Source organism: Heptranchias perlo, unplaced genomic scaffold (assembly GCF_035084215.1).
Source record: "Heptranchias perlo isolate sHepPer1 unplaced genomic scaffold, sHepPer1.hap1 HAP1_SCAFFOLD_60, whole genome shotgun sequence".
NCBI classification, from domain to species: domain Eukaryota; kingdom Metazoa; phylum Chordata; class Chondrichthyes; order Hexanchiformes; family Hexanchidae; genus Heptranchias; species Heptranchias perlo.
The window spans coordinates 4,161,733-4,184,028 of NW_027139623.1; the positions used below are offsets into that span (position 1 = coordinate 4,161,733).

At 44.6% G+C, this 22,296-nt stretch overlaps 1 protein-coding gene across 1 annotated transcript in view; it reads right to left on the reverse strand.

Moving 5' to 3' along the window:
* Positions 1–13,318: 13,318 nt before the first annotated feature.
* LOC137316647 (killer cell immunoglobulin-like receptor 3DL1) overlaps positions 13,319–22,296 on the reverse strand; it is a 32,397-nt gene continuing 23,419 nt past the window's right edge. Inside the window, exons 7-11 of the mRNA XM_067980497.1 lie at positions 21,374–21,463; positions 19,358–19,385; positions 18,333–18,376; positions 16,237–16,277; positions 13,319–14,604 (exon numbers count right to left, since the gene is read on the reverse strand). Of these exons, the coding sequence (XP_067836598.1) occupies positions 14,539–14,604; positions 16,237–16,277; positions 18,333–18,376; positions 19,358–19,385; positions 21,374–21,463 (269 nt within the window). The 3' untranslated portion in view covers positions 13,319–14,538. The remainder of the gene's footprint in view (positions 14,605–16,236; positions 16,278–18,332; positions 18,377–19,357; positions 19,386–21,373; positions 21,464–22,296) is intronic.

The window sequence follows — 22,296 nt, forward strand, 5'->3', positions numbered from 1 at the left end:
CTGTATTACAGTGATTCCTTCCTTTATTAACATAGCCACCCCACCTCCCCTTCCTTCCTGCCTGTCCTTCCTGATTGTTAAATACCCTGGCATATTTAATTCCCAGTCGTTGTCACCCTGCAGCCATGTTTCTGTAATGGCCACAAGATCATACCCATACGTTGTTATTTGTGCCGTTAACTCGTCCATTTTGTTACGAATGCGACGTGCATTCAGATAAAGAACTTTCAAATCTGTTTTGTGACGCTTAGTTCCTGCTTTTTCCTTTTTTAACACTTTACCTATTACTCCATACCTTCTGTCCCTTCCTGTTACGCTTTCCTCTCTCTCCCTGCTCAGGTTCCCAACCCCCTGCCACTTTAGTTTAAACCCTCCCCAACAGCACCAGCAAACACTCCTCCTAGGACAGCGGTCCCGGCCCTGCCTAGGTGCAGACCATCCGGTTTGTACTGGTCCCACCTCCCCCAGAACCGTTTCCAGTGTCCCAGGAATTTGAATCCCTCCCCCTTGCACCATTCCTCTAGCCACGTATTCATTTGAAATATCCTCCTATTTCTACTCTGACTAGCACGTGGCACTGGCAGCAATCCTGAGATTACTACCTTTGAGGTCCTATTTTTTAATTTACCTCCTAACTCCCTATATTCTGCTTTTAGGACCTCATCCCCTTTTTTACCTATATCGTTGGTGCCTATGTGCACCACGACAGCTGACTGTTCGCCCTCCCCCTCCAAAATGTTCTGTAGCCGCTCCGAGACATGGCTGATCTTCGACCTCAACTCCACTTTCTCGCCCCATCCCCATATCCCTTGATGCCATTAGCGTCCAAAAATCTATTGATCTCAGCTTTGAATATATTCAACGACTGAGCATCCACAGCCCTCTGGGGTGAAGAATTTCAAAGATTCAAAACCCTTTGAGTGAAGAATTTTTTCCTCATGTCGATGCTAAATGGCCGACCCCTGATCTTGATCCTCTGAACTCAAGTTCTTGACTCTCCAGCCAGGGGAATCAGCCTCTCCGCATCTACCCTGTCAAGCCGTCTAAAAAATTGACACGTTTCAATGCGATCATCTCTCATTCTTCTAAACTCGAGCGAATATAGGCCAATTTTACACAATATCTCCTCATAGCACAATTGCAACAAGTCCTTATTACTCTTATATTGCAACACCGTTGCAATAAAAGCTCACATATCATTTGCCTTCCTCACTCTTGTTAGACCCTTGGTAGCTCACTATTTCCAGTATATTTGTCATCTATTCCTTCTATAGGAAAGATAAATTAACGTTGAAAACATTTTGCTGCAATTATACCAGTTCATGTTTTGGAAACAATATCCAGCTGAACTGCAACAAATTCGGTGGCAAACCTAATGATGGAAATAATTTAATAAGAATACTGAAATGCGATGGCCGGGAATCGAACCCGCGTCAACTGCTTGGAAGGCAGCTATGCTCACCACTATACCACCATTGGTGACAAGCGGGGATGATCAAATTGCTCTCAAACATCAGACCCTGAACAGACACTGCAGGCTGTTGGATTTTGTTCTTCATTTGAACTGGTTTCTGACGGATCCTTTCTCGCTCTGTTGCAGTTCCCGTTTCCGCCCAGTCGATGTCGCCAACTCCCAATCAATGGAAATTACACAACAGCCAGTAATTCTTCACCTGATATCGGACTGAAGAGACAGTCGATACCTGCACATTCCTCCAGAACTCCCCACTGGAGTTTGAAATTACATTAATATTTTACCGGTTAGTAACGGTCCGGGTGTTAGTCCATTATTATTCTGTTCTGGTCAAAACAAATGTCCCAATGAACAGGACGCTGTCTGACCCTGACAGCTCACCCTCAGTCCATCCCACCGGGCAGTGTGTGTGATGGGAAATAATCAGCAACCGGAAAGGAGGATTTGATTTTACACATTTCAGGATTAAACATTTAATATTGAAATCATATTATTTCCAGACTAATAACAGCAAATAATTTCATGTTAGAATCACATCTTGTATCATTTCACAACACCGCATTTGTCGGGTAAAATATAATTCCTGTCTGCTATTTCCAAATGTATTTAAAGTATTCGATTGATATCAGTTACTTTAGTGAACTCATTGATGTCAATAGATAGTAAAATCAGGCGCGGTGAAAAACGGGCGCCCGATCCGCTACCGCCCGCCTTCCACCACGGACAAATGTGAAACTCTAATTGACTCTAATTGACTTTTTATTTAATTGCGGATGGAAAGTCTTCACACGTTTCTATGATTTAACTAATGTAACAATTAGATTCAGTGGGTATTTCACCCCGTTCTTCAGCTCCTCTCTGAATTTAGTCTGGGTCACAGCATAAATACACGTGTTGGTGCAGGAACTGAGAAGTTGAAGAATGAATCCGGCTGACTCAATGTCACTGACCGTATAGAACTGGGCGTCTGTTATACGCAGAGAGATAACATAAAAAACTCCAGTGCTCCATAACAATATAAAACTGCCTGATATACTGAAGAGTAAAATGATCGATTTCCTTCGGTTCTCCATCTCTGGGTCCTTGTGATTCTCTCCATTGCTGCGGCCCCGTAGTCCACTGCGGACTCTACTGGCCGCTAAAATGTGCCTGGCGGTGAGAACATTGAACAGTAAAATCAGAATGCATGGGAGACACGGCATTAACGCAAGATTAAACAAGTCAAACGCTGCCCATGCGGGTGAAGTCAAAAACGTCGGTTTCAAGACACAACCCCGGGGTACATTGTCCATTATATATTCCCGCCCAATAACAAAGTACCAGGGAATGTTTAGTAAACAGCTCAGCGCACTCACCACCCCGATAACAACAGCCGCCGTTTTCTCGTTGCAATATTTTGTTTTCAGCTTCTGACAACAAATGGCCACAAATCGATCAAAGGTGAAAATCACTGTGAACCAGACGGAGGCCGCTGTGGTTGCATATATCAGGATGGCGATGAGACGGCACACGGGGGTAATGGTCAAGAATGAAACTGGGAAATAAATATCAACAATGCGCCACATTATGACATCAGTGATAACGACCAGAAGATCGGCCGCCGCCATTCCCACCAGGTAGCGAGTGATACATTTGGAGAGTCCGCACTTTCCTCGGGACAGGATCACAATCGCCACCAAGTTAACTGTAAGAGAGAGAAACGGAAGGAGAGAAATTAATGATCAGACCTGGAGACAAAGCAACAGTTTGAGAGGATCTGAGGTGAAATTTCCAGCTTTGTTGCTGCATCAAACGGTGGAAACTGATTCACTGACCTGGGCAGCGCTTTCGGGCAGAGAAATGTTTTCAAACACAATTATGAATAATGAATTGGGAAATTGATACAGAGAGTGAATAAAGTGAGCACCAGATCCACTGGAAGTGCAGAGTGAGGGGGCAGTGCCGGTGGGGAAGGGAGGAGGGTTTTAAACACCGGGAGTCCAACAGGTTGAATCCGGATTTGGACTCCAGATGGACGGGAAAGTGAGCGAGGGCAGCGAAGGTGAGGGGACAGGGGGAGATTTGTTGCTCTGGGTGGAGAGAGCCGACTGGGGCTGGCACAAAACTGGAAAGACCAAGATCCGTGGGGGTGAGTTTGAGGCTTCGGATTGGGTTAGAAGAGGCAACTGGAGGCCGAGCGAGCGAGTGCGTTTGGGAGGGAGACCAAGGAAAAGGACATGTATGAACTGGAGGGGAATCAGTAGCAGATAGTTTGGGAAAGCCAATGAACTGAGGGAACGGATGAGGAGACAGAGGATTCGATGCCGTGGGAGGAGAGGCTGGGATTCACAGGGAGAGACTGCAGCAGAGTGTTGGAGGAAATCTAATCTATTGGTCCAGCTCACACAATCCAATTCATGAATTCAACCATTAATTTCTGTGGATATTGGTGTCAATGAACTGCTCGTTGGTTACATAATGTGTTCAATAAATTTACTTGCATATTCAACGAAAATTACATTAAAATACAATCATTGAATTCGCCTCGTTCTTTATTGAATAAAGCTGTCACATAACTTCTCGAATACAATATCCCCATAATTCAAAGCGATAAAGAAATCAATGATCCTATTCTTTAAATACATTTCAATTATGTTTATGTATTCAATCAGTAAACAAGGAAAAGGAACATTCACATAAACAGACTGAGGATCTGATAGTGATAAACACACCCGGAGAGAGTACAATAAAACTCTCGCAATCTGACAACATCCTAATAACACCTTCAGGTCACATTTTATTTTCATAATTGTACTGGAAGTTTCAGCAGTTCATTCCGATGAATTATTCACACCGCTGCTGCTCTCTCTCCCCTTTCTCGTTCTCCGTGTGTGCATTTCTCTCTCTCTGTCTATCTCTTCCTCTCTTTCCTTCTCACCGTCCCTCCCGTTTTCCTTCTCAGTCACGTTCTCTATCGCTGCACTCTATCTCTCCGCACTCTCTCTACTCTTTCTCAATGCTCCCTTTCATTTCCTCGTAAATCCGAACATCCTGAGACAGTTTTCTCTTCACCAGCCCCGTGTTCCAACGATTCTATTCTCAGTGTCAGTTTGTTAAATGGTGAAGCCTCTGTGAACAGTTTAATGTTTCTGCAGATATTCCAATGTTCCACCAGTTCACCTACACTGTTCACTTCATCCGCAATGCGTGGAATAAACAGAATCGAATGCCTCTTCAAGACAAACCTCACAATATTTGAAATTCATTCTTCTGTAATTACAATGCACAGCATTAGATGGCGGCATTGGTCAATTAACAAAACACCAACATCACCGCTGCTGCTTATAATCTACAGATAAATAGAAATGCTCATGATTTGAACAGATGAAGTGAAACATGACCTCAAAACATTGCATTTTACAGTAAATTCATCCACAGTAAAGCAGGGAATGAGATTGAAAGAATCAGCAGCAAACTCAGTTCAGTAACCAGACATCTGATGCGGCGTCAGATACACACAGAATGAAATAATATTTCATCACAGTGATAACCAATAAATACATTAAAATCCCAGTTAAACTGAACCATATTATTGTGGAGGGAGGACATTGCGCCGCCTCCTTGTAACACTGAGACCGTGAGCTGTCTCATTATCAATCACTGAAAACACATTGATGAAAAAATATTCCAGGACAGGTTAGTTCCACAACATGAAACTCTTCACAGCTCCTGATGGTCTGAGACCAGCTCTTAGCCCAGACACCTGATTCTAATAAGTTAGGTACAGAGAATAATCCAGTAACAATGCCATGGTTCGACATACAAGATCGTAATGCATGTAATGCAGCTGCTCGAAGACCAAAAAGAGCAGAGACTTAGGACAGAACAGTCCACTGTGTAATACATGACGGGAGAAAATAGAGTGCCAAGTACAGCAGCAGATTTAATAACGATTTACACCATGAACAGCTGAGGTAATGGCTTACCTGGAACTCCAACGGCTGCGAGAACTGGATAATAAATACATTCTATCAGATACATTACTGAATATCCCATTTCTGTGAGAAGCAATGATTTCTGTTGGCCTGGAAACCGCAGCTCCGGCAGGCACTCTGTGTGGATTCATTACAGCGATCCCTGATTTATACAGGGGGTAAATCTCCACTGACACGGTTATACCCCTGATCATTGCTATTAGTTACAGTCATTTGAACAAACAGGCCACATCAGCAGCTTTGACTCCGATGTAAATGATGACGTGGATATATCACAAACTTCTCAAAGTTCAGAACCTTGTCTTAATGAGACTTCTCTCAGGAATAAAGTTAAAAGCTGTGCTCAGAAAGGACTGGTCCAACAACAATGAGCGGCTTCATTTACAGTTTTCATATAATTGTATTGACCATGTTCACTTTTACCGATTCAATTATAAATTTTATAGATTTCTCCACATTATACATTGAATCCAGGGACACAAGCAGACCCGTTTCACTCTGTTCCTGCAGTTTCCCAGTGAAAATATGAATGTTGACACGAAGACAGCCTCCAAAAGAGACCCCATCCTTTCAGGCAGTGCTCAACAACACTCCGTGTGAAAAATGTTCTCCTTATTTCCCCTCTAGTTGTTTTGCCAATTATTGTAAACCTATGACCTCTGGTTATCAATCCAATTATTTAATTACCCCTATTTGCTCTATAAAAACGCCTCATTATTTTGATCACCTCTTTTTGATCTCCCCTTAACTTTTTCTGCTCCAATCTCTCCACATAACTGAAGTCCCTCATCCCTGGTATCACCCTGGTAAATCTCCTCTGTACCCTCTCCGAGGCCTTTACATCCTTCTTAAAGTGTGGTGCCCAGTGTTGTACACAATGCTCCAGCTTAGGCCTAACCAGTCTTTTGTAAAGGTTTAACATGACTTCCCTATTTTTCTATTCAATGCCCCTCTTCAAAAACCCGTGTATCCCATCCGCTTGCTTAACCACCTTATCAACTTGCCCTGCCACCTTCAAAGATTTGTGAATATGCGCCCCCAGGTCCCTCTGCTCTTCCACCACCCCCAAAATAGTACATTGAGTTCCATCGAGTTACTTCAAAACCACAGCACAGAAACAGGCAATTCGGCCCAACTTGTTTATGCCAGCATGTATGCTCCATACGAGCCTCCTCCCTCCCTACTCCATCTAACCCTATCAGGATACGATGTTCCATTATGCCCCTTGTGCTGATCTAGCTTCCCCTTAAATGCATCTACGTTATTTCCCTCAACTGCTCCTTGTGGTAGCGCATTGCACATTCTTACCACTCATTCGGTAAAGAAGTTTTACCTGAATTCCACATTGGATTTATTAGTGACAGTCTTATATTTACTCCCTCTAATTTTATACTCCCTCCCAAGTGGAAGCATTTTCTCTACATCTACCCGACCAAATTCTATCATTATCTTAAAGACTTCTATCAGGTCACCCCTCAGCCTTCACTTTTCAAAAGAAAAGAGTCCCAGCCTGTTCGGCCTTTCCTGATCAGGATATCCCCTCAGTTCTGGTACCATCCCTGTGAATCTTTTTTGCAACCTCTCCAATCCCTGTATATCCTTTCTATAATATGGAGACCAGACTGTGCACAATAATCCAAGTGTGGCCGAACCAAGGCTCCACACAAATTTAACATAACTTCTTTGTTTATCAATTCTATCCCTCTAGAATTGAACTCCAGTGCTTGACTCGCCTTTTTGTAAACCTGCGTCGCTACTTTTAGTGATTGGTCTATTTGTGCCACAAGAGTTTACTAAAATTTCAAAATATGCTTTATTTCATCAAATTTATTGATACACACATTTCAATGAAAATGTCACAATTACCGTTCAAAACAATACAATACAGATCGTGCAAACTAAGACCTCATTATTACAATTCAAAACACAGTACATATCTTCTAATACATTCTGTACCATACAAAGTGACATGTCCTTACATGGTCGCCTTTCCTCAAAGAACCTTTACGTAGGCAGCACCTCACTTCAGTGCGTCCCTCAGAACATACTCCTGGACCTTGGAGTGTGCCATTCGGCAACACTCGGTCGTGGACAGCTCCTTCAACTGGAATCCAAGCAGGGAGTGTCCCTGGGAATCCTCAACATTGACTCTGGACCCCATGAAATCTCATGGCATCAGGTCAAACATGGGCAAGGAAACCTCCTGCTGATTACCACCTACCGTCCTCCCTCAGCTGATGAATCAGTCCTCCTCCATGTTGAGCACAACTTGGAGGAAGCACTGAGGGTAGCAAGGGCACAAAATGTACTCTGGGTGGGCGACTTCAATGTCCATCACCAAGAGTGGCTCGGTAGCGCCACTACTGACCGAGCTGGCCGAGTCCTGAAGGATATAGCTGCCAGACTGTGACTGCGGCATGTAGTGAGCGAACCAACACGAGGCAAAAACCTGCTTGACCTCGTCCTCACCAATCTACCTTTCGCAAATGCATCTGTCCATGACAGTATTGGTTGGAGTGACCACCGCATCGTCCTCGTGGAGACGAAATCCCGTGTTCGCACTGAGGACACCATCCAACGTGTTGTGTGGCACTACGAACGTGCTAAATGGGATAGATTCAGAACAGATCTAGCAGCTCAAAACTGGGCATCCATGAGGCACTGTGGGCCATCAGCAGCAGCAGAATTGTATTCCAGCACAATCTCTAACCTCATGGCTCGGCATATTCCTCACTCTACCATTACCAACAAGCCAGGGGATCAATCCTGGTTAAATGAGGAGTGTAGAAGAGCATGCCAGGCGTAACTAAAAATGAGGTGCCAACCTGGTGAAGCTACAACTCAGGACGACATGTATGCAAAAGAGCGGAAGCAACATGCTATAGAAAGAGCTAAGCGAGTCCACAACCTACGGATCAGATCAAAGCTCTGCAGTCCTACCACATCCAGTCGTGAATGGTGGTGGACAATTAAACAACTAACGGTTAGGAGGATCTGAAGACATCCCCATCCTCAATGATGGCAGAATCCAGCACGTGAGTGCAAAAGACAAGGCTGAAGCGTTTGCAACCATCTTCAGCCAGAAGTGCCGAGTAGATGATCCATCTCAGCCTCCTCCCGATATCCCCACCATCAGAGAAGCCAGTCTTCAGCCAACTCGATTCACTCCACGTGATATTAAGAAACGGCTGAGTGCACTGGATACAGCAAAGGCTATGGGCCCCGACAACATCCCGGCTGTAGCGCTGAAGACTTGTGTTCCAGAACTAGCTGCGTCTCTAGCCAAGCTGTTCCAGTACAGCTACAACACTGGCATCCACCCCACAATGTGGAAAATTGCCCAGGTATGTCCTGTCCACAAAAAGCAGGCCAAATCAAATCCGGTCAATTACTGCCCCATCAGTCCACTCTCAATCATCAGCAAAGTGATGGAAGGTGTCGTCGACAGTGCTATCAAGCGGCACTTACTCACCAATAACCTGCTCACCGATGCTCAGTTTTGGTTCTGCCAGGACCACTCGGCTCCAGACCTCATTACAGCCTTGGCCCAAACATGGACAAAAGAGCTGAATTCCTGAGGTGAGGTGAGAGTGACTGCCCTTGACATCAAGGCAGCATTTGACTGAGTGTGGCACCAAGGAGCCCGAGTAAAATTGAAGTAAATGGGAATCAGGGGGAAAACTCTCCAGTGGCTGCAGTCATACCTAGCACAAAGGAAGATGGTAGTGGTTGTTGGAGGCGAGTCGTCTCAGCCCCAGGGCATTCCTGCAGGAGTTCATCAGGGATGTGTGCTAGGCCCAACCATCTTCAGCTGCTTCATCAATGATCTTCCTTCCATCATTAGGTCAGAAATGGGGATGTTCGCTGATGATTGCACAGTGTTCAGTTCCATTGGCAACCCCTCAAATAATGAAACAGTCCGAGACCGTATGCAGCAAGACGTGGACAACATCCATACTTGGACTCATAAGTGGCAAGTAACATTCACGCCAGACAAGTGCCAGGCAATGACCATCTCCAACAAGAGAGAGTCTAACCACCTCCCCTTGATATTCAACGGCATTACCATCGCCGAATCCCCCACCATCAACATCCTGGGGGTCACCATTGACCAGAAACTTAAATGGACCAGCCACATAAATACTGTGGCTACAAGAGCAGGTCAGAGACTGGGTATTCTGCAGCGGGTGACTAACCTCCTGACTCCCCATAGCCTTTCCACCATCTACAAGGCACAAGTCAGGAGTGTGATGGAATACTCTCCACTTGCCTGGATGAGTGCAGCTCCAACAACACTCACGAAGCTCGACACCATCCAGGACAAAGCAGCCCGCTTGATTGGCACCCCATCCACCATCCTCAACATTCACTCCCTTCACCACCGGCGCACAGTGGCTGCAATGTGTACCATCCACAGGATGCACTGCAGCAACTCGTCAAGGCTTCTTCGACAGCACCACCCAAACCCACGACCTCTAGCAACTAGAAAGACAAGAGCAGCAGGTACATGGGAATAACACCACCTGCACGTTTCCCTCCAAGTCACACACCACCCCGACTTGGAAATATATCGCCGTTCCTTCATCGTCGCTGCGTCGAAATCCTGGAACTCCCTTCCTAACAGCACTGTGGGGGAACCTCCACCAGACGGACTGCAGTGTTTCAAGATGGCGGTTCACCACCACCTTCTCAAGGGCAATTAGGGATGGGCAATAAATGCCGGCCTCGCCAGCGTCGCCCACATCCCATGAGCGAATAAATAAAAAAAACACAGGAAGCGTTGTAAATAAAGTTGGTGAGATGCAGGCTCAAGTCGCCACATGGGACTATGATCTAGTGGCAATAACAGAGACGTGGTTCAAAGAAGGGGAGGATAATATTCCTGGCAAGAAGGTATTCAGGAAAGCGAGAGGAGGAAAGAATGAAGTGGGGGTGGGGGGCAGTATTGATCAAAGAAACTATTAGAGGACTGGAAAGGTATGATGGAAAGGGTGAAAGACAAAATCTATTTGGTTGGAATTAAGGAATAGTAGGAGCTATTTACGCTATTGGGTGTATACTTTAGGCCACCAAATAGTGGGAAGGAGATATAGGAGAACATTTGCAGGTAAATTACAGAAAGATGCAAGAACTATAGAGTAGTGATAATGGGGGATTGTTACACACCAGGACAGGCAAGACTTTCTTTACCTCGAGAAAAAGCTAACGGTCTTCACTGGTTATAATTCAACGGCTCCCACCCGCAGCTCCTCAAGGTGTTTTAGTGAAATGAGACTCAATTCTCTATGCAACACGTGACCTTCCTCTGAATCTCAAGGATTCGCAATATTTCTTGCCGGCCACTGCTACAATGTGCCTGAGCATTTCTCGTCCCGTCCAACCGACAGCCACGTGACTGATAACGGGAGAGTTCGAAGAACGGCGACCTGAAACAGGAACGATGGTTTCAACCCATCCCAACTTCAGGACTGTGGCATGTGCAGAAATCTAATAGGACGGATTCAAATATGGAATTGCTGGAGAGATGGGCAGAGGTATGTTTGGTGACAGCATACACTCGGACTTTTGAGAGGGGAGCGGAATTGGAAATGAGGTGTTGGAAATGGTCGAGACTGGATTTTTGTGAGGAGGGGGTAATGCTGTTGTTTTGAAAGGGAATAGAACAGTACCTGAGGAAAGTGAACCATTTACAATGTCAGCTAGAATGGGGGAGCTAGGGAATTTGGGTGGTCAGAAGTTTAATGGGAGCTGGTGGTGGGAACCATATGCAAGATAAGCACGTAGAGAGCGTAGGAGAAGATAGTAGAGAAGGGCGTGGCATCAGGGCTCGGGCAGGAGGAGTCTGGGAGCAGGTTTGGTTTAGTGGGAAAGGGGAACGGGGAATACGGCAGACGCATCTGAACGGATGGTCTCAATCTTAGTGACAAAGAATTCCATGAGTTCCTCACTCGTTTTTGGAGGTGAGTTGAAGGTTGGGGGAGGGTGTAGGGCATAAGGGTTAAAGGAGACGATTGGTAGTGGACAGAAGGATCCACTGAATATAAATTGGCTCTCCAGAGTCATCTTAGTTTTTGCAGAGGAGAGTTCTGCCTAACAGTGCCTAACAGTGCATGATTTGGTCCAGCCAATTGTGCACCAGATACGATCAAGGGCTGTGCACTTTGGTCTTGAGGGAGTGAAGATGGGGCCATAACAGGGTTGGTGAGAGTATAGGTTTCACTGGGGTGAAGGGAATCAAAGTTGTCGGTGGGAGGATGGTTGGGAGATTGACAGCAACAGAAGCATTTTAGTGAATGGAAAGGAAGGAAGACAGGAGCTTGACCAGGCAGTAGTAAGTGAATTGCAAAGAGTTTCTCCCCTTATCGGCGGATATGGAAAACAATGGGGTTGGTAGGGGGTATGAGGGTGTAGGTGGTGCGGAATAAAAGGGAAAGGTCGGTGATTAACTAATCTGTGATTTGGACCATGGGAGTAAAGATGTCGATAGAACGTTCGACAATATGGGTCGGAGAGTTAATATGGAGGGAGAGGTTTATGGCGTGTATAAGGGCAGCAAAATCAGTGAAATCAGAGGAGAGAGGGGCAAAGTGATTTGAGGTGATAATTGGAATCACCGAGGACGAGGAGTCGCGCAATGCTGATCCTGAGAGAGGACAGAAGCGAGGAAAACTCGGGGAGAAAATCGGGATCGGTCTTAGGAGCGTAAGGGAACATGGATTTTAAAGGATTGGTGAAAAAGGTGGAATAGGGTGAGATGCTTGAAAGTGGACAATGTACTTGGGAAAGTACAGGGAAAGGGCGGGGGAGTGGACGAGCTGGATTGCTCTTGAATGGAGCCGGCGCGGACTCGATAGGCTGAATGGCCTCCTTCCGTGCTGTAACCTTTCTATGATTCTATGATTCGACTAGAGGAGTAGGGGGGAGACCAAGGTGGGATTTGTTAATGAGCGATACACCGACACCCCGGCGGATTGTACCGGGCAGGTGGTGGAAAGCATGGTTAGGTGGGGAGGCTTCAGTAAGGGGCAAGATGTCGCCAGCTTGGAGCCAATTTTCAGTCAAAGCCATGATGCCAGTGTAATCGCCCACAATCAGGTCTTTGATGCGGAGGTCCTGGTTGGTGAGTGAACGGTCATTTCGGAGGGGAAAGTCGGAGAGGGTGATGATTGCTGATCCACTGGCAGAGTCTAAATGAGCAGTGGGGGCGTGTCTGAGGTGATCGAGCGGGTAAGGTGTTTAGCAAGATTATAACCCCAGTGGATGCACTGGGAGGGAAGATTAGCAAGAGATGAGGATGAGGCAGTTGAGGTCGCTGCTCCTGAGGAGGTAGTGATGAGCGCTTCGGTAGACCATTTGGAGACTGCCCAGTGAGGCAAAGACGGCAACTGTGAGCTTATCCAAGAGGGAATTGAAGCCTGGGATGGCGGCAGTAGGAAGGGAGAGGGGCAGTGATGGGTTGGCGTAGGGACTGTGGGGTGGGAGGAAGTACACGAGATGGGAGAAATGAAAGGTGGCATGACTGGATGATAGGAAGGGGAGAAGATGGAGAGAAGGTTTCAAGAACAAAAAGAGTTGGTAATAATGGGCTTGGGTCGGAGTGACAGCCATTGTGCTCACGTGAGTGCGCACATCGGGGAACTGGGGTCACAAACGCTTGGCAGAGATTAGGAGAGTCATGTCCTGTTTGTAAACGAAGGACAAGGAGTAGACGATATAAGAGAGCCAACAGTTAAATATAATTTAAGTTCTTTCCTTTCTCTTGGGATGCGGAGCTTTTGAGTTTATTGAACCATCCAATTCAAAAAGGCCTGCACTAACTACACAAACACAAGTGCTGTGTCAATAGACTTCAGTGAAACCATTGCATTTATTTAGAAACTGAAAGCTTACTATTACTGTACAAACAAACACACATGACTTTATAAAGCTTTTAAAAACGTCTTAAATGCCGGTAACAGCAACAATGTACCCCCTGCTACAAAGATAATCAAGATCCCACTGTGATACCGCAATTAATTTTCATCTTTATTCTCTGGGCGTTAAGCTTCGCCCGGGCGGAGCACAGAGAGGAAAATCTGGCGTGGGGGCGGGGATTCTCACAGCTTGAAGGGAATAGAGCACATTTAATTGCAATGGAAAGAAGAACAGTCGCGCCAGATTTTCCTCTCGTTGCTCCACTCAGGTGATAGTTAAAGCCCAGTCGGTAAAAGCATCAATCTGCTCACTTTTACACCAATTTATTCTGCGCAGATTTCACTTTCTTTCGGAAATAAAATAGCAGTAAAGGAGGGAGCAAAGATGCTCATGCATGTTTTTAACCTAATTTAAGTTTCTCATGGCGAGATACCTTCTTTAAACTTCTGTGTTACAAAGAAGATTTATTTTACTAAAAATGTTGTTTTTACCCTCCTAGCGGATGGCGGGAGCCGAAAACCTTCGCGCAATTGGGCATCCCCCTATAGCGTGATTAATCGACCAGTAAAATTCATGGACTTGGGGCCAAGTTTGTGATTTGCGCCCGGGCTGCGCGGAAACAGCGATTCAGTCGCAATTATCTGTGTTTAAAAATGTTTAAAGGTTTGATAGTGTAGATAGGGAGAAAGTATTTCCTCAGGTGGGGGGATTCAAGACAAGGGGACATAAACTTAAAATGAGAGCCAGGCCATTCAGGAGCAAAATCTGGACGCCCTTTTTCACACAAAGGTTAGTGGACGTCAGGAACTTTTTCCCCCAGTAAGCTTTTGTTAGATAAGTGTATCAAGGGATATGGAACAAAGGCGGGTAAATGGAGTTGCGGTACAGACAACCATGAGCTAAAAGAATAGGGAAGCAGGCTCGAGGGGCTGAATGGCGTAATTCTGTTTGCTATATTCCAAAAGTGCCGTTTATATGAGACTTAAAGTAAACTATGTACTGGGCAAGAGGTAGGACGTCTCCTGTAGATTACATTTCTCTATTTTGCTATATGCAAATACCAAGTCTCTCTGGATGATATTGAAATGGGTCAAATGCTAATGACCATCATGTGAGCCCGCACTGGTCCTCTTGTTGAGGGGGGTGCACATTGTGCCCGGGAGACCTGCTCATTTTCTACCGTTTCACCACAGCGTAGGTGCTGGATTCCTCACCGAAGGATTGGATGATGTTTCGCTGACCCTGAAATGAACGGTGCAATTGGTCAGATATGCAATTGATAACTTAAAATATGGTAACAGTTCAACGAAATTATATCAGCAGATGAACGTCCGCAGAAGGCGGCAAAATGACACTGGGGCGTTGTTGGACTGGACGGTCGTTAAGGGGAAATATTGTGCCTCTCGAAAGGACCTACTAACGGTTACATAGAGTCGACAGCACAGAAACAGGTCATTCGGCCCTGCTGATCGATGCTCCACACGAGCCTCCTCACTCTCTACTTCATCTAACTCTATCAGGATATCCTTCTATTGCTTTCTCCCTCGTGTGCACATCTAGCTTCCCTTTAAATGCATCTGTGCTATTCGGCTGAACAACTCCTTGTGGTAGCGAGTTCCACATTCTCACCACTCTGTGTAAAGACGTTCTCCTGAATTTCCTGTTGGATTCATTGGTGAATATCTTCTATTTATGACCTCTAGTTTTGGACTCCTCACAATTGGAGACATTATCTCTATAGCTACCTTATCATCATCTTAAAGACCTCGATCAGATCATCCCTTAGCCTTCACTTTACTAGAGAAACTAACCCCAGCCCGTTCAGCCTTTCCTGATGAGTAGACCCACTCAGTTCTGGGAATCAGCCTTGTGAATCTTTCTTGCACCTTCTCCAATACCTCGATACTCTTTTGATAATATGTAGACCAGAATTGTGCACAGTTCTTTAAGTTTGGTCTAATCAAGATTCTATACAGATTTAACAAAATTTCTCTGCTTTTTAATTCTATCTGTCTTGTAATGAACACCATTGCTTGGTTTGCCTTTTTATGGCCTTATTAACCTGCTTCGCTACTTTTCTATTTTCAAATGAATTTATCAGTTCAACGTAATGCTGTTTGTGTAAAAATAAGGCGCTCTTGTGAGCACCATCAGCAAAACAGGAAATCTGGAAACGAAAGGAGGACCTTTCGAATTTGGCGGGATCGGCATCGATGGAAAGGGAGCAGCTAACAATGGGCGGCCGATCCCGAATCGCCTGTTCTACGCCCGCTCCAAGTCGAAAGTTCCAGCGGCTTTTTTGACAGCGTCGGAAAAGAGAAGGGATAACTTATCATTCCAGGCATGATTCAAAGATGGTGGGTGTAAAACACGGAAACTGCATGCTGGTTCAGTGGGGGGAATAGAAAATTGTCTCGTTTACGTAACAATCTTCTGCATATTCCACACATAAACCAACAGCGAACCCTTCACTGCTGTATACAGTCTGGATTCAGGTGTGCAGAAGTAAGTTTACACGTATACAGATGCCATATTGGCAACGAAACACTTCCTATAGGGGGAGCAACGCTTCATCTCACCCCTCAAAGGTTCGTATTCTGATGAAAACCCTTTTAAACAAACACAGATCCGTTTACTTCTCCCTCTTGCAAACATTTCTGTCGTCCTTTTAGGACATATGGAAATACGATGCAAATGTATTTGGTCTTATGAATATTAATGTTGGAGACGACGATTGTGATGTTCAATAAAGAACAAAGACATCTTGAGAGAATGCAGTCAAATACTTGGACTCATTTTGCAGGAGCATGAATGACAGAGATAAATAACAACATCAAACAAAATAAATAAATCCTCAGGCCATTTGTAACTTACACCGTCTTTCCTCGGCAGTGTTTGTAGGTTAAGGACAGCGTCTAAATAAAATAGAACAAATAAAAGAATGCATTGATGTGCAAATACTTAGAATTTTTTTTAATAAATGTGTTTTCTATGGTTAGTCGCTCCTCCAAATGATTTCTTACGAAATCATCGTATGAATGGACCATCTCCGCTGCCAAGAGTGGAGAGTACCAATGGGCCTCCGGCTGTCCACTGGTAAGCGAATGGACTTCCTCTGCTGGGTTCCAATCCCATTTCCTCTCTTCATCCAGGAAATGGATGCGATTTCCAAGGTTTCTCTTGGAATAGGAAGCTAATTTACGCTGTGTCTTGAGTTGTCCTATGGTCGCAATGATTGCCAAATTGTATCAATTTACACTTTCGACCATTAATACATAAACATAGTTTTATAGCTTTGTGTATTTGGATAAGGAAGGAATTTGTTCTGAAATAGTTGCATATATTGAATGAATTATGATCATACTTTCATCTCGCAATGTGGCAACAAAGTCCTACTTTTTTGTTGTCATTGTTTTTCTCAGAACTTCGTGTCAATCTTTTACCATTACAAAACCCTGCCGCCACCTTTATACTGGAAACTGTCTATGTAAACTTGTCACACGGTACTTACACCGTCTCACCACTGGCGGCGCTATAGCACATCAGCCTGTACTGCAGAGGAAGATCTATGCTCCAACCAACCCTACTTCGTTGCTTCACAAAATGGGAAAGGTTTTTACATCTAACTATTAAGAAGGAAGGATTTCCATTTATATAGTCCCTTTCACTGCCTCAGGACGTCCGAAAGAACTTTACAGCCAATGAAGTACTATTTTAAAGTGTAGTCACTGTTGTAACATAGGAAACACAGCGGCCAATTTGAGCATAGCAAAATTCCACAAACAGCAATACGATAATGGACAAATCAGCTGCTTTAGTGATGTTGGTTGAGGGAAAACTATTCGCCAGGACGCCGGGGAGAACTCCCCTACTTTTCTTAGAATAGTACTGTACAATACTTTACATCTACCTCAGAGGGAAAACATGACCTTGATTTAACGTTTCATTCGAAAGACGACACCCCTGACAGTGCTGAATTTCATTAGTGCTGCACTGCCTTGGATTTGTGCTTAATTCTCACCGAGTGGGATTTGAACCCACAACCTTGGACTCAGATGAGATTGCTCCCCACTGAGCCAGGACTGACACCTAATAATAAATTGTAATAAAAAGTGAAGTGTTTTTTAAAAGATCAGAATGTCTTAAAAATGATGATTGAATTACATCTACACCACCTCGTCCGGTAATCCCCAACCCTCCAGCTACATTTCACCTGCAGACTATACTTAGCCTTGAGTCTGAGTGCACATTGCCCTGCGAGTTAAATTAGCAATATGTTAAAAGTCCTATGCCTACATCCACTTCCTATTTACCAAAACGTACTTCCGGTTGTTACTTTTGTCACACTTTTGCGTCACTTTTTCCACTATAAATTCCGGTACTGTATTCATTTTTTCAATAAAAATCTGCCGATGGAAATTTGCCATCGTGTAATTGCACCCGCCGGCCAGCAGTGGAGCTGTAGGACCTCGATTTTGCATCTCCCACCTGCTCAATCTGTTTGCAAAAACCTCTTAACTCTCATTGCTTCAGAACTTGACTAATATTTGAGTACTTTACTGTAAATCTATAACAATTTAAACAATGCATGCGCAAACTTCCTATTATATACAAACAGGCACGTAACATCGAATTTTAAAAGGGGAACTGAATTACGTCTGTGCGCCCGGCTCCTTTGATCTTTTTCCGGCTATTCCCCTTCAACTATGGGCTACACTGGATTTCCACTCCACAGTGGATTGAATGGTGAAAATATAAAATCAATGTTTATATTGCTTCTTGGTCAGGTTCACAAAATAGTTCAGAAATGATTGACACTCTGTGATTCACAGCAGGTTTGCTAAATACAATACAAAGTCTACAAACTATTACTGTTAATAGGTTTTTGTTTAGTCTTGTTCGTTAAATGTAAAAGAAAACATTAAACGCCAAAGGTAATTCCGGATGCACGAATACAAAAAAGAACTTACATGTCAGGGCTTCGTTGGTTTGGTCGCTAGGAGGCGCCGTGGTCCTTAAAAGAATAGAAATCGTCAATTCAATCATTTTATTTTGCATGGCACAGCTCATATGTTTGGACAGGTAGTGAATGGATCCCGCCTTATATGTATTAATGACCCTCGGTGCATGGTCAGGAGAATGGTTTTATCCAACTGTTGCAAAACCAAGTATATTCCTGAGAATTTTTTTTTCTTGCCCGAAAACTAACAATTTGTTTGACGTGTAGGGCGATTATTGAGGAACCGTGTCCTGCTTTCACTATATGTAGCGACATCATTAAATCGTTTGAGAATATTTCCTCCCGTTGGACAGTCCTTTTTACAAGCGCAGAATCCACTTGGCGAGAAATAACTAAGGAACGACATTTTTTTAATTCGTTCACTGGATGTGGGCGTCGCTGGCGAGGCCAGCATTTATTGCCCATCCCTAATTGCCCTTGAAAAGATGATGGTGACCCGCCTTCTTGAACCGCTGCAGTCCGTGTGGTGAAGGTTCTCCCACACTGCTTCACAATTACTCTGTTTGCTCTGTTTAACGACATCGTCACAAATGTATTCACGATGTCATTACACAGAGCAAACAGAGGAATTTCTGATCTCATTGAGCGGTGGGTAATGAGGGATCCCCAGATGAGAAAGGCCATAGCATAATAACAACGTGGCTGAAAAGACATTTAAAGAAATGAAACGGAGATAAAATGAAAATTATTCAAGTAAATGAAACCTGCACATGCTTGGGTGAGTGTGTGCGCGTGTGTGTGCGTGTGATTGTGTTTGATATGTGTTTGTGTTCGTGTATGTATGTGTGATTGTGTGTGTGTGTACGTGTGTGTGATTGTGTGTTTGAGTGTGAGTGTAAGTGTGACTGCGAGTGGGAGAGCTCGATTCTAAAATTTAAAATGCAGAATACAGACAAATTGTTCCGAATGCTTGCTGGTGGGTTTTATTTCGGTTGCGTACGGTTGAAATTTAAAATTCAACACTTAATGCCTCACCTCATTTCTCTGTTGCGTTTACACGTCCCTGAGAAGAAAACATAAGTATTAGAAATACGGATCCAATTACTGGCTAACAAAATGGGAACATGAGAAAGGTCAAGGAGCAGTAAAGGTCTTTGGGCCACTGAAACTTATTCTCCAGAACCATCTCCCTCCCGTTACCACATCCAACTCTATTATGGACAAACCCGGTATGGTATAATTTTAACCTAACCCGCCGAGTGGGAACCGGGCGGGTACGGACAGGGTTCCCATTCCAGAAGCCGCCTAATTTCACTCTCCATTGACAGGCCAGAAGTACATCAAGGATTTGAGGAGCTGAAGAAGATGGCTTTGGTGTTTACATATGTTAATCTGGACAACGTGTTGGCTGCAAATGTCTCAATGTTTGTTAATCAGTTGGAGCGAGTGGTCACCGCTGTGGTGGCCATGGAGGACGCTGAGAGATAGAGAGTAAGTGTACCGAGGAGAGTGGACCCCATACTGCTCAACGATGTAGTTAAGCTGTAGGGTATGGATGATGAAGATGAGTGGGTCAAAGGAGATAATCCTGGGCACGGCAGAGGTGATTGTGCAGCCAAGGGAGGCGATGTCAATGGATGAAATGTTAGGACTATGATGTGAGAGGTAGGAGTGGAAATAAACGGGGCAGTTCCAGAGAGGCGGTGTATGGAGGACAGACACTTGAGGAATGACCGATATTTTAAAGGAGTGGAGGAGTCGAGGAAGAAGAGGAATGATAACAAGCCACGTAAGCAGTCACACAGGAAGTGACTGGTATTATGGATGGATGGATGGAAGCTTGATGGGTAGGCCTTGAACAGGAAGTGGTGGGAGAAATCGGAGCATACTTGTAACAGAACCTCACCTTTAAACACTTCATAGAAAAAGCGGCCTTTGGATATGGGGAGCTGGAGAGCAGGGAGGATTGAGAGATGGATTTCCTGGGAATTGTGTGATGACAGCAGTTCTGCAGGATATGACTACTGAGGCAAAAGGGAGGGACAAGATCAGTGGATTGGTACTCAGGCAACTGAGGTGAGGAATTTGGGTGGCGAGAAGCTCAGAAGGGAAAGTGTCATGTGAGCAGTTCGTGGGTTTTATGGAAGAGATGAATTTAATGGTGATGGATGAGGAGATATAAAAATATATAGAATCAGGTTGGAGAGGTTCACACAAGGGTGAGTGGGAAGGGTTAGGAAGTAGAGTGGTCAGAAGAGGCCCAGGCAGAAGAGGGTTGTTTTCAACTTTGGATCACAAAGTATTTACAGATGAGGAAGGGCATTCATTGCATCTTAATTCACCCGCTCCCCCCAGAAAGAACGTACAGCCCCCACCCCCGTTGCTGTATCTCAATATGCTGTCAATGATTCCAAGGTATTCGCTTCCAGAACTGTAACTGGGAGTCCATCCCTAGCATGATCACTGCGTGATGAAGAACTTCCTTATATCCAACTTAGATGATCTTTTACCAGTTTGTACCTGTCTCTCTTTGCCCAAACATATAACTTCATTTCATGTCATGTTTTAGATTTATCTCTTCCATAACATTTACTATCTTAAGAAACTCCATACAATCACCTCTCAGATGTTTCCTTCCAGACTGAGAAGCCCGAGTTTTTCTCGTCATTCTTCATAATGTGACACTATGGGATCTAAATTGGTCTTTGGGCAGTAGCGCAAAACGGGCGGTAAGGCATTGGGCGCCCTTTATACGCTCCACCTGACGTTCAGTTCAATTCACATCAATGGGACTGAATATCGGGTGGGGTGAATAACAGGCGGCAATCGTGATACCGCCCGTTTTGCGCCAGCTCCAGAGACAGATTTCAGACCAGGTATCTTTCAGCTTCGCCACCAGCGATTTCACCTTTCAGTTCATGATCTCCTTATATTTACTGTCCGAGGTTAGGGGTCAGATGGTGGATGGTTAGTGGTGGGGAAGAAAGGAGACGACAGTTAGCTTGGTCCGTGTGTTGGTAATGAACGGATATTACATACTGTTTAACCCACCTTTCTTCCAGAAACACACACCCAACAGAGCAAGGATAAGAATCAGAACCACAGCAGAGCCAACACCAACCTCCAGCGCAACGAATCTATCTAAATGAGATAAAGGGACACAGTGGAATCAAGTTAACCCACATTATCTACACGGAATAAATAATATGCTGCTTGACAGAAGTAAAATAGGTACTGGGGCGGTGTAGAATCCGGAGGGGGCCGCCTAACAGAAAAACATAAGGCATTAAAATATTCACACAGAATCTTAGAGCGCAGAAGGAGGCCATTCTGCCCATTGTGACTGTGCTGGCTCTTTTAAGGAGCTGTCCAATTAATACCACTCTCCTGCACTGTACCGAGCTTTGCACTGTTTTGATAACGTACCTCAGTCTCTGATACTCTAAGTCTGTATCACCTCCTCTCTTTACCCCCCATAAAACTCCCCCCCCCCCATTGATTCAATGCTTCAAAGTCAGTGAATCAGTAATGGGGCCGTGAGTGGTTTGGGACCTTGATGACATCACGATGCACCTGTTAAAAACGACTCGGCACAAAGCTCAATTGTCATTGGTCGATTAATTAATTGCCTCATTAATTCATTGATTCATTCATTGGATATTAACCGTGGACCTGGAACAAGGTGAATGTTTAATTATTACCAGCTGGTGTCAAAAGTATAATAGCGACAGTGTGGGAATGAATCAGTTTCATTCTGTAAGTTTCATTCTGAATGATCACTGGGTCAAAATTGCACATTGACAGAGTGAACAGATGTGGTGACGGTTCAGGTGGGGACCTTGATCAGAACTCACCTGCTCTCTCCACAGAAGCTCACTGACGGGCTCTCTGTTTACAGCATCTGTTTTGTGCATTTTGCTTACTAGTTTCAAATTACCTTGTGTTAAAGTTGCTAGAATGGGTGTTATTTTTTC